We start from the raw sequence: 13,947 nt of genomic DNA, 5'->3' as shown, positions 1-13,947 counted from the left end.
ACGGAGAGGTGGTGGGCTGGTGGGGGCGGCGGGGCGGTGTGGGGCGATGGGGCGGCGGCGGTGCTCGTCGGGCGGAGAGGAGAGGAGAAAGAGAGAGGGCAACGATGGGGGCGCGGGCCATTATCTTATTTTGAAGTGTTGCCATCCGTGTCGCCTTTACCGTCCGCAAGCTGATGGCAACGGACTCTTTGTCGTTTGCTGGCGGACGGCAAAGAGGGGGCCTGTTAGGGCTTAATAGCCAGTGGGTCAAACACCCTCTTTGCCGTCAGCTAGCGGACGGCAAAGCAAAATAATGGCTGATGGCAAAGCATTACTTTGTCATCTGCTGTCGCTTTGTCGTCTGCTTTCTCGTGACTGATGGCAAAGACATTCTTTGTCGTCCGCTGACAGACGGCAAAGAGGTGGCAGATGGCAAATCTTCTAATTCTAGTAGTGCCAGTTATGAAGTGACTTTGATAGCACACAATGTATTCCTCTGGTATCCGGGAGTGACATGATCTCATGGCCAACAGATACTTGACATGAAGAAAGTTGTAGCAAATAAACTAAGTAATACGATTCGATACTAAGCTTACGGTTGGGTATGTCCATCACATCATTCTCCTAATGATGTGATCATGTTATCAAATGACAACTCATGTCTATGGTTAGGAAACCTTAACTATCTTTGACCAACGAGCTAGTCTAGTAGAGGCTCAATTGGGACACGGTGTTGTTTATATATCCACACATGTATTTAAGTTTCCGGCCAATACAATTCTAGCATCAATAATAAACATTTATCATGAACAAGGAAATATGATAATAACCAAATTATTATTGCCTTAGGGCATATTTCCAACACAATTGGTGTGTGATCACACCTAGAGCAACGAATTCATTAGTTCCATGATAATGACATTGTTCAATAGAGTGAATTCAAATGGCTCCTATGATGATATTGTTAATAGTTCTAACATCGCCTTTAGCACGGATGAGATCACGAAGCTCAAAAAGACAATCATCAGATTTAGGATCACTGAGCTTCATCTTATGAAGAGCAATTGTCTTATGAAGAATTTCATCAAGATTCTTAGAGAATAATTAGGATAGTGCTTTTCCAAATCTTGCTCAAGTTAAACTCATCAAATATATCAAGCATTTTATCTCTCCAAAAGTTATAGTACTCTCCATTGAGAATGGGCACTCACATCTAAGACTCCTCAAGGTAGACACATCCATCTTCCTCCAGTGGTGATTAATCCAAAGCAATGGAGACGAAATCGCTTACACCAATTGTAGGACCGAGAAGATAGGTCTAGAGGGGGGTGAATAGGCACTCAATAAGAAAAAGATGCAGTTTTTATTGTCTAGATAATTAGGCAGATTTTAGCACTAGTTAAGTTGCAACCAATACTTTCTACACATGCATATCTAGAGATAGGGAAGTGGAAATAGTACGACATGCAAGTGCAAGGAAAGTAAAGGGGGTAGAGATAGGAAGATCAAACGCAATGAAGACACGATGATTTTTGGTGTGGTTCCAATAGGTGGTGCTATCGTACATCCACGTTGATGGAGACTTCAACCCACGGAGGGTAACAATTGCGCGAGTCGACGGAGGGCTCCACCCACGAAGGGTCCACGAAGAAGCAACCTTGTATATTCCACCATGGCTTATCCACATGAAGAACTAGCCTCACTCAGGGTAGATCTTCACGAAGTAAGCGATCTCCTTGCCCATACAAACTCCTTGGTTAAACTCCACATGATCTTGGAGGCTCCCAAGTGACACCTAACCAATCTAGAAGACACCACTCTCCAAAAGGTAACATGTGTTGTTGTTGATGATGATCTCCTTACTCTTGTGCTTCGGAAGATAGTCTCCTCAACACTCAATCACTATCTCATAGATTTGGCTTGGGGTAGGAGAAGGATTGGAGTGGAAAGCAACTTGGGGAGGCTGGAAATCAAGGTTCGAATGGTTGGATTGGAATGCCTTGATCTCAACACAAGTGTAGGGGGTTCTCTCTCACAAAATGGATATGGGAAGTGTAGTTTCGTCTTGGTTGCTCTCTTTGAGAGTAGGTGGTGGTGGAGGGATATATATATATATATAGCCTTCACTAAAGATCTAGCGGTTACTCACTTTATGCCCTACTCAATGGAACCGATCATAAATCTCCGAGGCACCGAGTAGTGCAAAAGATTCGAGCGTTAGACATTTTGGTGAGACCGAATGGTTTCGCTCGGAGGCACCGAAGTGTGATGAACTAAGCAGTTCCTCGCTTCGGTAATTCAAATCGGTTTCACTCAAAGATTCCGAAGTGAAACAAATGGGTTACAAAAACTCGGCACGTTTACTTCGGCGGGACCGAATGCCATCTTGGTGTCACCGAGTTGCTAGGGTTTAGGTTGTGGCTGCTGTAATGGATATCTCGACGGGTCCGAATAAGAGTGGTTCGGTGGGCCTGAGATACACTTACGGTTTCGGACAGATAGAATGTGGGAAAGTGGTTGAGGGTTTTGAGAGCAATATCTTGAAGCAGAGCAAATGACTCATGATCAAATCCTCAGCCCCTTTTAACAGTATTAGCTCTCTTATGGACTCAATGTGATCTTTGATCACTAAACCAAAAATGCAGAGTCTTGAAGCTTTTGCCAATGCTTGTCCTTTGTAGCTTGAGGGGTCCACAATCACATGTCCTTGCCAGGCCTACGTTGAACTGTATACTAGATGAAAATCTTAGTCCAACAATATGTATGTTGACAGGAATTACCAAAACCACCAAGGGAGCAAATGTGCGTTCACATTACTGAGAAAAGAAAACATTGAAAGTGTTCTCCGAGTTCCCTGAAAGTTTCTAGAAATAAGCAATGTAAAACTATTCCCTTAGTTCAACACTGGAACAATGCAATCTTATATTTTGCAAATTTACATAATGTGGTAAGCCCTTTCTGCATTTTCAAACTGTACCTTTGGCATAAGCATATTATCTTTCCTTCTAAAAATAAGAAGGCCACCTCATGTGATAGCCTATGCACATGCCTATGGATGCAAAGTAGAACAGTAGATATTTGATGTTTTTCTAGAACAATATGTTGAAACTCCGATTTCTTGGAAAACAAAGAATGGTGATTGAGTTTTTGTATCATTGAATCCCCATGAAGCAAAGTGCATGCACAATCTAACAATCTCCTAAGATATTATTTTTTAGCATCCTAAGGTATTTATTCATGCTCCCCGCAAAAAAAATTATGCAAGCAACATCAATAGGGTACAATTCTATACTTATTGGGCCATGCTATGCGTCAGCCGGCGGGTTTTCTTTTTAAAGATCTGTCGCCTCGGAAGCTGTCAGATCTGACACAATGTAGCACCCGAGCGTCATTATCTATTTTTGCAATAAAAGTCTTGTTGTGGAACCTTTTGCAACAAATATCTTGTTGCAAAAACATTTGCAAAAGAGGTTGTGTAGCAGAAAACTTTTGCAACATAGATCATGTTGTAGGATTTTTTTTTTCATCTTCACTTTTTTGCAACATAGGTACTGTTACGGAAGAACTTTTGCAACATAGGTAGTGTTGCAGAAATGTTTGCAATGAAAATGGTGTGCGAAAACGCCTCCATCATTGCCGATGCATGTCGCAACATCGTCACCGCTTACACAAACATCGACGACCGCCGTCAAATCATGCAATGGCTCCGCATCGACCCGCTTTGAGCTGGTCGTCTCTTTGCAGCCTCGCAGTCATGGCGTACAACCAATCTCAAAACCGTTGCCTCCGTAGCAGCGCGCGTCAGTGTCGGCGCTAGCGGCAATGCAGCAGTCCCCGTGGCAGCCGCCGACTGGCCCCGCAACATCACCGTTGGCCTTGCAATAGCGGACACCTACAGCAAATGGTTGCGTGTTCCAGCAATGGGGCCACATTGGCGGTGTATTGTAGCTTGGTGGGGCGACAGCTTGCAGTTTGCACCGGAGTTGGACAATGACTTGATTTGGAGAAGGTGAGACGTATGGGGAGGAAGACAGCGGCTAGGAAGAGATAAGGTTGTGCGGGAGTGGATGACTCATGGGACGCATGACTAAGAGGGGGATGTGGCCGAAGCCAATGGTGTGTTGCACTCCGCGCCACACGATTGAGATGATCTCACGACACATCAGGCGACCGGCGTGAGCGAGTTATCCGCTGGTTGAGCAGAATCATTTCTCATACTTAATTTTCGTACGGCAACAATATATTAGTACACGGCCGCAAGTTCAATAGTCATCAAAGAATGGATCAACAATTGCCATTCCAGAATTGGCCAGAATTGTTTTGGTTTAATTATAACAAAAGATATACACTGCTCTACCTGCAAGATTGAGATACACCAAGAACACATACTAGGATTCAGATGGGTCACGAACTGATTGCATGGCCTTTAACATTATTGCAGACATGATCACATGAACATGGACATATGCAACTTGAGAGTCACTTTAGCATTCTAGTTGGCATGACAATTTTCCAACAAATAGAGTCAAAAATAGTTTCGAGCAGGAGTACAACAATGACTTCATTGAGTTGTACATGGACAGACAATGATCCAAGGATTGGGAGCTCAGAAGGAGGCAAAACAATCTGAGGAGCCATGTGACTTCAGAGATCTGTCTCGACTAAGATGATTGGGGGTGGAGGGTTGGCAACGGTGATCAGGTTGACTGAGAATTAACTTGGTCACCTGAGAATTAGCAATCCCGTAGTATTACACAAAATTATGTGGTGTTTACTTTTTTTCTCACAAGAGGCCCCTGCCTATCACATGTGAAAAGATAGGGCCCACCCCCAAAAACAACCACCCTATGTGTCCAGATGGGACTACAATTTATGAGCAATGACACGACTGCAATAACCCATACACCTTGGAATTTCAAATTCCAGAAGCGGTTAGAATTTTCAACATTCAAATTCCAAAGAGGATACATTTGTAAAACCAACAGGATAACATGACAGCAAGGGCGTTAAATGACTAATGCTAGTTTCCTTTACATTTATACATGCACTCACACACCCTCTAAAATCTATTTGGACTGATCAGGACATCTTATATGTTGTATATATTGCAAAATAGTAGTAATAGCTAATCACATCTAAACAGAAAAGAAACTATTGTATACTTTGATGTATAAGTCAACCACTATTCTACTGTAGAATCTGCACCAGAGTTGTCATCGTTGTTTGCAAACTTCTCAATCAATATTTCCATCATTTTCTTGTACATTGGCATATAATGGTCGTTGATCATGGTATTAGATAGTCGGATCTTGCTGTAAAGATGTCTCGGTGTCCCGTATAATCCAACAGTGCACTCATCAGTGACAATAGGATCATCCGGACCAGCATCTGGAGGAGGCATGGCAACCATATGCATGATTCTACCAGGGGGGTAGAATTGCTGCCTCTCGAGGCTATCTGATGAGAAGGATTGCCTATCCTCTACATTCTTTAGGACAGCACTTTCCTCCTCCATTATTTCCTTGGCAGCAGCTGCTTCTTCCTCCCGGGTCCGTGCTTCCACTTCAGCTTGCCGATCCCGGTCTTTGTCAAACTCAAACCACAACTCACCGTCAGTTATTTCTTCTTCTCCATGCTCCCTAGAAGTTTCATGCTCACTCATAAGAGCCTCTTCTTCTGTTTCCTCGTGAACTGAAATACTAGTTGCAGCATACTGCAGCTCCTCTACGACCTCGGTGACATGTTGTTCTACAACAAAGGACTCTGAATCCACTGTGGTTTTAACATGGGTTTCTGCAGTCATTTCATCCTGACTTACAGCTATTACGCCTACAGGTCGACGGCGTGCACCCATGCATGCCCATGAAGACAGCGCTGACCGACTTCTTGCAACAGCCTGTGCTACATTCTGTGCTTGTTTCATCACAACCTGCATAGAAATATTTGTCAAGAAGGTCGCAGTAACTCTGGGTTTGGGGTTTGGTGGATAAAGTATTTACATATGATTAGGCACAAGGCTATCATGGAGTGCACTAAACATATTTTTTTAGGGGAAAGATTGCAATTATTAAAAAAATATTAGGTTCATTACAACCAGAGAGCACCAGCAGTGCCAAATCTAGTGGTAGTTGACCCAGATAGACTGTCCCCCTACCACTCATCTGGGTTTGCTTAGCTAATTCACGAGCAATCTTGTTGCCATCTCTCCCTATCTTCAGAAAAAAAAATATTAGTTCTATCCTACAGAAGCTCCCTGATCTCCATGTAACGCTCTTTCCGTGCTGCTAAAGGGATCACAGAAGCCATACTGTTTGATATAACAGCACACAATCAGATTCAACTATCCATACCAAGGGCAGCCTTCAGCCCAATGGCACTTTTAGCTACAGATTTTAATGGTATCCTTCAGCACTTTTAGCTGCCATGTAGTTCAAGCAGTCAAGTAGCCGTATCAAACTTCACATTGTATAAAAGAGACAGTAGCAAACTAGCAAGATGCAGAAGGATCACCCTATCATGCGGAGCACCCTAGGGTCATCACCATGGCCTTGGCTCCATCGCCAAGGGGCAAACGCATCACATATACTAAGGTGAACCCTATCCTTTATGCGTGTCTTCTTGGTTATCTCACCGATGGTATACTACTTGACCCTCCTACCCATTGCACCTATAGGTTTGAGCCAAATGACAAGTACGCATTGGAGGAGGTCATGCACAAGAGAGCACCCAAACCATCCGCTAGGGAAGCATGGAAGCAGAGAAGAAACCGCCGCGAAGTCACCAAGCATGAAGATGGTGTCCCAGAGATACCTCGGAGCCTCCAGGCCAACCTCCAGACCAGCCTGTGCAACCTGCTGGATATCCCGGCTGGCCCTGGAGCCTTAGCCACCTGGACTACCAGCCTCGCCAACCTTCTGGTGACCCCGGACCCTGCCCCGGAGCCTACGGACTGCCCAGGACCCTCCGGCCTGCCTGCGCGCATGAGGAAAGGGCACAATGAGCCCACGTATCTTTCCCACCTACTTACCTCTTCATGTCTAGGACTATATACCTCCTCCTCTCTTCCATTCTAGGGTTAGCTAAGATTAGAGACTCGAGAGAGCTTACCTCATCTACCTCCCCTAATGGGATCCCTCCATCTTGGAGAACAGCCTTCCATGGCTGTCAAGGCCTCCACCTTGGAGAAGAATCCCCTTTGGATTATCAAGACCTCCATATCCTTTGGATTGGAGAAGAACCATCTCTCAAGCACTACCCTTGTATCCGTTACTTCCCTTGTTGTTCTTGGATCTAGATGCACCTCACATATTGGCTTGTGATTTCAGGGTTACTTGGTGTCGATCTTGTCTAATTAGTGTTCTCTCTTGTGTTTTCTTGTGTATTTGTCCCCTGTTCTTTGTGATTTCCTAAAATCCACCTCCAATTCGTGAAAGATCGGGCCACCCTAGGGCTTGGTCCTATATCACCCTAGGCATTGTTCCAAATATGGGACAGTTAATCGGCATCTCGGTCAGTTAATCGCTACTTGGTGGGTAACCGACTAGCCTATTAAGTGATTTATCGGCCAATTAACTGAAAAATATCACCTATTTATCCCTACTCAACACCTGACCGATATGGTACCAGTTACCGATATCCTGAACATTGACCCTAGGTCCTAACAAATCCCCAGAACAAAACATTATGCGGTACATACTTCATCCATGAATTACAGTTTGCCAGCTTATGGTATAGGTATGTTACCAGGGTTTTGCTTGAAACAGGGCGTAGTAGTGCCCCAGCACCAGCAACCCTGGCTCTCGCACCAGAGAAAGACTGCAGGCGAGTTCCTAAAGCGGTAGCAGACCGGTAAACGGCATTCAGGAAACGTGTCTGCTGTATTTGATCTCTCAAGTCATTCAGCCATGAAGATGCCGTTACCTGGAAAAGGGAAAGGGATAAGATGGGAGGAGAATTAGACCCATTATACGGGATTTCGAAAAATGGGATCCTCACAGTGTATTCTGTCCGTGCAACAAAAAGTACAATAAATGAATTAAATTGAAGAGGTTATCGGTTTCTTTTCTTTAAAGATGAGACAGCACAAACTGAAGCCATTAACAATAGCTCAAGTTGGTGTTTAGTAGGCCTCCTTTGGTTTAGAGGAATCTTGTAGGAATTTCATAGGATAGGATTTCTATAGAAAAAATTGCTTTAGAGCCCTTTGGTTTTTAGGAATGGAATCCTATTCCTATGGAGGAATTCTTCCTATCTTCCACATTACATAGGAAAATAAACATGCCTAGACTCAATGGAAAAAATCCTATGATGTGAATCAAAGGGCATCTCCTTTCCTATTCTCATCTCCTATGATTTTCCTATTCCTACGATTTTTCTACCCTATGAACCAAAGGAGGCCTTAGGCTGTTTGAATAAACCTGGGTCATGCCCTAGGCTTCTAAGGACGAAAATGAGGATTAACATTGGGTGAAATAGCTGATCCTAAAAAAAAGGAGCTACCTCAGAACGAAGATCATCAATAGACGCAGTTGATACTGTAGGAACCAGATCAGCACCATTAACAATCGTGGTTATAAAGTGCTTGCCTGATTCTGCTAATTCCCATGTCATGCATGAAGCTGACAACAAAAATATCACCTATTACCATCTTGCTCAGCTAAATTTAAATGTATACAGTTGACATACCTGGGGCAAATGCAACACAAGTTGTTGTAGAGAACTCTGTATGTTCTCTTAAGATGTAAGTCAGTAATGCAGCAGTGCCACCACCCAATGAATGGCCAACAATCTAAAAAAAATAACTCAGCTATTAAAACAATAACATAGTTGAGGATGTTTGAATCAAACCAAATGACATGACAATTTCCACCATCAGTACAATATACATGTCAACATGTGTGTTAGCAAGCTAAGGATACAAGACTTCTTTTTTAGGACAAGGATACAAGACTTCTTTTTTAGGACAAGGATACAAGACTTTAATCAGCTAATGACAAGCACATTGCTAGGCTCTTCACGTGGGAGCTGTTAGAGTTATATTTATGGTGTGCTTTCGCCTTTTGCATTCTGGCCTTTGGCCTCCCTCCTGTACATGTATATATGATGGCTTCAGCCTACTGGTAATACAATGAGGCATATTTTCCTAACATGGTATCGAGCTAGGTTCTTTTTTTCCGCAACGATTGCAACTCGTGCTAATCATCCAGCTTTTCTTCTACAATGCCGGTTCCTGTTCTCTGATCGACGCCGCTTCGATCTGGTTCCCACAGTCCGGTCGCCGCTGTCGTCCTCCGGTGGTCGCCTTTCTCCAGGCCCGTCCTCGAGCGGCTCCCCGTCCAGATCGACGAAAGGCTCCCTGTCCAGATCAAGGGGAAGTGACTGAGTCTGGCTGGTCCGCTGCTCCCTCCCAGGCCGCTGCCGCCCAGCTCCTCCAGGCCCAGGTCAGCCGACGCCCCCCGCCTCCTCCGGGCCCGGCCAGGACGCCGTCTTCCCCCCTCCTCCTCCAGGTCCAGGCCAGGCCGCCGTCACCCCGGTCCTCCAGGCCTGGCCGCCGCCCTGGCCGCCGTTCCCCCTTTCGCTGCCGCCGCCGGCCGCCGTCTCCTCAAGCTCAGCCGCCGGCCGCCCCTGCTAGCTTCGGCCGCCATTGGCTCTTCAGTCGGCCGCTGAAGTCCAGCGCGTTTCTGCCACCGCCATAGGATTCAACGGGGATTTGGCCGCCAGTGGCTCCCACGGCTTCCACAACCACTCTTCGCCCGTCCTCTGGTCGGCTGATTCCGGTGCTCTTCTAGCCTGGCTTGCCTCCGCCCATGTGTGTTGGTGTTTCAGTTGATTGAATTGGGGATCTTCAGGTGGTCTTTGTCAATTGGATAATTTCCTAAAAAAAAAGGAGAGAACAGAGGAGCATCATGTCTATGTCTTTGACGTCATCAGGTGCCGGATGATATTCAACGGTGTTCCCTACGTTGATCCAGTCTCGCATATACGTCGCCGCTCGGTATTGGGTGCTCGTCCGTCTGTGACATTGTCCCCAACGGCGTCTTCAGAAGGTTGTGTTGGTCGCTATTCGTCGACTCTTCTCGCGGCTACTGCCTGCGGTGGTGGCGCTTGCTCTACACCGACTCCTCTCGTGGTTTCCGCGCGCAGTGATGACCGCTCTACATCGACTCCTCTCGCAGTTTTTGCGCGTGGCGGTGACTGCTCTATGTCGACTCCATCAGTGGCTTTCACATGCGGCTCTACATCGACTCGCCACTCTCAGTCGACTCTACACGCGGCTTCCACGGGTGGTGGCGACTGCTCATCGTCGGCATGTGTTTCTACCTCGACCTCTTCCATCGTGCCTATGTCTGCGCGTGAGATTGAGCAGCTGCGATGTCTACTTGCTGCTTGGGATTCTTCACCGACAGGTTTTGCAGGTTCCGTGACTGACTCTTCTGGCATTGAGAAACCACCTTCTACACATTCAGGTACATCCCCATGGATTCTTGATACTGGGTTTCTTTTCATATGACTTATGATTCTTCCACTTTGACCTCCGTTCAACCTGTCGAGTCTTCTGTTCATGTTCTTATGGTTGATAGCACTCCCCACTCTGTAGCTAGTTGAGGCACTCTTAGGACTTCTTCATTTCATGTTCCCTCTGTCGCTCATGTTCCTCGACTTACTATGCAGCTCATATCTGGTGGTCAGATTGTTGACTCTAATTGTAGGGTCATTCTCGACTTTGACTCGTGTTCTGATCAGGATTGACGCACTGGCACTTTGCTTGGTGCTGGCCCTCGACGCCCTGATGGTCTCTGGGAGCTTGACTGGCTTCGTCTTCCCTCAGCTGCCACCGCTGCCAGTCTCGCAACCCTTGTTGCTGCATCTACCAGCTCTTTTCAGCAGTGGCATCATCGTCTTGGCCATTTATGTGGTTCTCGCCTCTCGTCTTTGGTTCATCGCGGTGTTCTGGGCCCGTCTCCGGTAACGCTTCATTGGATTGTCTGGGTTGTAGGCTTCGTAAGCAGATTCAGCTACCATATCCTCACAGTGAATCAGTGTCCGAGCGCCCTTTTAATCTTGTTCACTCTGATGTTTGGGATCCGGCTCCCTTCGCTTCGGAAGGGGGTCATCGCTACTATATTATCTTTATAGATGATTTTTCTCGGTACACTTGGATCTATTTCATGTCTTCTCGTAGGTCTTAGCTATACACAAAAAATTTGCTGCCATGGTTCATACCCAGTTTTCCACTCCAATTCGTATTTTCCATGCAGATTCAGCAGGTGAGTATATCTCCCACGCACTGAAAGGATTCCTTGCTGAGCAAGGTACTCTTCCTCAGTTCTCTTGCCCTGGTACTCATGCTCAGAATGGTGTGGCTGAGCGCAAGCATCACCAGTTCACCACCTTTTTGACGGCGCGTGCGATGATGATCGCCGACTCTCTTCCACCTCACTTCTGGGCTGAGGCTGTTACTGTTAGGAAAGCAACTTAACTTTATTGAAGGCCCAAGGGGCATATATATATTACACATGACTTGAGGTGCAAGGAAACTAAACATAGACTAATAAGGACTCCTAGACCAATACTAATACTCCTTAACACCACACACACACACACACCCCTCTCAAATGCAAAGCGTATGCACAATAGCATTGCATTTGAATAAGTGTAATACTAAAAAAAATCATAATCCAAATCCACGTCTTGAGAGTGTCGTCGTAGCATGAAGAGTCTTCAAAACCTGTCGAGTCGCCAAAGGGGATAACGAAGAGATAGCACATCGAAGGAAGACACCGCATCAATAGAAGATAGAAAAGAAGTATCAAGAGAAGATGGGTTGTCGAAAGAAGATAGCACATCAAGAGAATGAAGCATTGCTTGAAGAATCATGGCCGATGAAAACCGATGGCGAAAGAAGCTCGACAGCAAGAGAATAGGCTTGGATCAACAATGCAAAGAGAGGACACATAAATCCTATAGAGAGGACAATGACCAGAAAAAGGCTGGCGGACAAAAGTTTGATGGACTCGCATGACATGAGAAACACAAAAATATCAACGGATTTGGTGGACGCAGTGGAAAATATAATAAGATAGAAGCTAAGAAGCGCACACACGAGACAAAGATGAAAAGCCATCGTATATGCAGAAGACATTGATTTTTTTGTTGTAATCAAGATCGGAGCGTAGCAAAAGCTAGCACGCGGCCACGTACTTGGCGGAAAGGCAGCAGCTAGCAGGCAAGCCAGGAGAAGCACATGCGGGCAACAGGAAGCAGCAGCATTGACCAAGATGAGATCCGGCTGCAGGCACGCTGACATGTGTGGACAGAAGCCTGCAGCTGCAAGAGAGCAACACACAGGCTGCTAGAGCTGTACGGGCGGGCCTACACGTGGAGCGGAGCCTTCCTGGAGGTGCTTCGAGCCGAGCACACACAAGGCGATGGTCCCGATCTGAGAGGTAGCCGCCATCGATGCAGATCGCGGGGGTGGTGGTGCCGTGGAAGACGAGATCGATCCAGAGAAGAACAGATCGATCGAGAAAAAAAATAGTGAATCGTAAGGACGAGTTGCGGCGTCCGAAGACCTAAACCTAAGCTCTAATACCATGTTAGGAAAGCAACTTAACTTTATTGAAGTGCAAGGAAACTAAACAAAGACTAATAAGGACTCCTAGACCAATACTAATACTCCTTAACAGTTACCACTGCCACCTATCGCATTAACATTCAGCCATCTGATGCTCTACAGGGTGGTATTCCTCTCAAGCGTCTTTCTGGTCGTTCTTCTAATTATTCGGCGCTTCGTTTGTTTGGTTGCGTTTGCTATGTTTTGCTTGCCCCTCGTGAACGCACCAAACTGACCGCTCAGTCTATTGAGTGTCTTTCTCGGATACAGTGACGATCATAAGGGCTAACAATGTTGGGATCATGTCGGTCATCGAATGCGTATTTCCCGGGATGTGGCCTTTGATGAGTCTCGTCCCTTTTACCCGCGTCCATCCTCCTCGGCCTTTTCCACGGAGGACATCTCTTTTCTTACATTTTCGGATACACTTCCCATTGTGCCCAATATTCCTACTTCTCGCCCCACTGTTATAGACCTGACACCATCCACTCCTACATTTTCTTCTCCTCCCTCATTGCATGACTATTCACCTTCATCACATATACCTTCCACTTCTTCTCCACCTTCATCACCGACACATTCCCCGTCTCCACCACCAGTAATTCCACCTCTTCCCTCCTTTCCTTTCCATTATACTCGTCGTCCACGTGTTGTGGATTAGTCTACTGATGTGCCCTCTACTTCTGGTATGTCGTCTTCCGCCCTTGTCTGATCTAACACGTTACCCTCATCTTGTTGGGAGTCTTGTCTATCTCGCTGTCACTCGCCTGGATATCTCATATCCTGTCCATATTCTAAGTCAGTTTGTTTCTGCTCCTACTTTAGTTTAGTACAGTCACCTTCGTGTTCCACGATATCTTCGTGGCACGATCTCTCATCGTCTCTTCTTTCCCCGTTCCAGCTCGCTACAGCTTCAGGCCTATTCAGATGTTACATGGGCTGGTGATCCCTCGGATCGCCGTTCACTATCGGCTTACTGTGTTTTTCTTGGTGGTTCTCTCATTGCGTGGAAGACAAAGAAACAGATTGCAGTTTCCCATTCGAGTGCAGAGGCTGAGTTGCGAGCTATGGCTCTATTGACAGCAGATGTGACTTTGCTACGATGGTTGCTAGAGGATTTTGGTGTTTCTGTTACTACACTGACTACCCTCTTGACAGACAGTACAGGAGCTATCAGTATTGCGCGGGACCCCGTGAAGCATGAGCTTACCAAGCATATTGGGATTGATGCTTTTTTTGTGCGCGCTGGTGTCCAGGATCATGTTGTTGCTCTTCAGTATGTGCCATCTGAGTTACAGTTGGCGGACTTCTTCACGAAGGCCCAGACTAGAGCGCAACGTGGATTTTACCTCTCC

General features: G+C 46.0%; 1 protein-coding gene across 3 annotated transcripts in view; it reads right to left on the bottom strand.

Annotated features, from left to right (window-relative positions):
- Positions 1 to 4,914: 4,914 nt before the first annotated feature.
- The window catches only part of LOC123069864 (uncharacterized), a 23,065-nt gene continuing 14,032 nt past the window's right edge, over positions 4,915 to 13,947 (bottom strand). For all 3 annotated transcript variants that reach the window (XM_044492818.1, XM_044492816.1, XM_044492817.1), the window contains 4 exons: positions 8,665 to 8,767; positions 8,479 to 8,597; positions 7,723 to 7,899; positions 4,915 to 5,908 (listed from right to left, as the gene is read on the bottom strand). In XM_044492818.1, coding sequence (XP_044348753.1) covers positions 5,162 to 5,908; positions 7,723 to 7,899; positions 8,479 to 8,597; positions 8,665 to 8,767 — 1,146 coding nt within the window. In that variant the 3' untranslated portion in view covers positions 4,915 to 5,161. The remainder of the gene's footprint in view (positions 5,909 to 7,722; positions 7,900 to 8,478; positions 8,598 to 8,664; positions 8,768 to 13,947) is intronic.

The sequence above is a fragment of the Triticum aestivum genome, chromosome 3B (assembly GCF_018294505.1).
Source record: "Triticum aestivum cultivar Chinese Spring chromosome 3B, IWGSC CS RefSeq v2.1, whole genome shotgun sequence".
In the NCBI taxonomy this organism is placed as follows: domain Eukaryota; kingdom Viridiplantae; phylum Streptophyta; class Magnoliopsida; order Poales; family Poaceae; genus Triticum; species Triticum aestivum.
The sequence above is the reverse complement of the archived record's forward strand: the minus strand, read 5'-3'. Positions and strand labels throughout refer to the sequence as shown.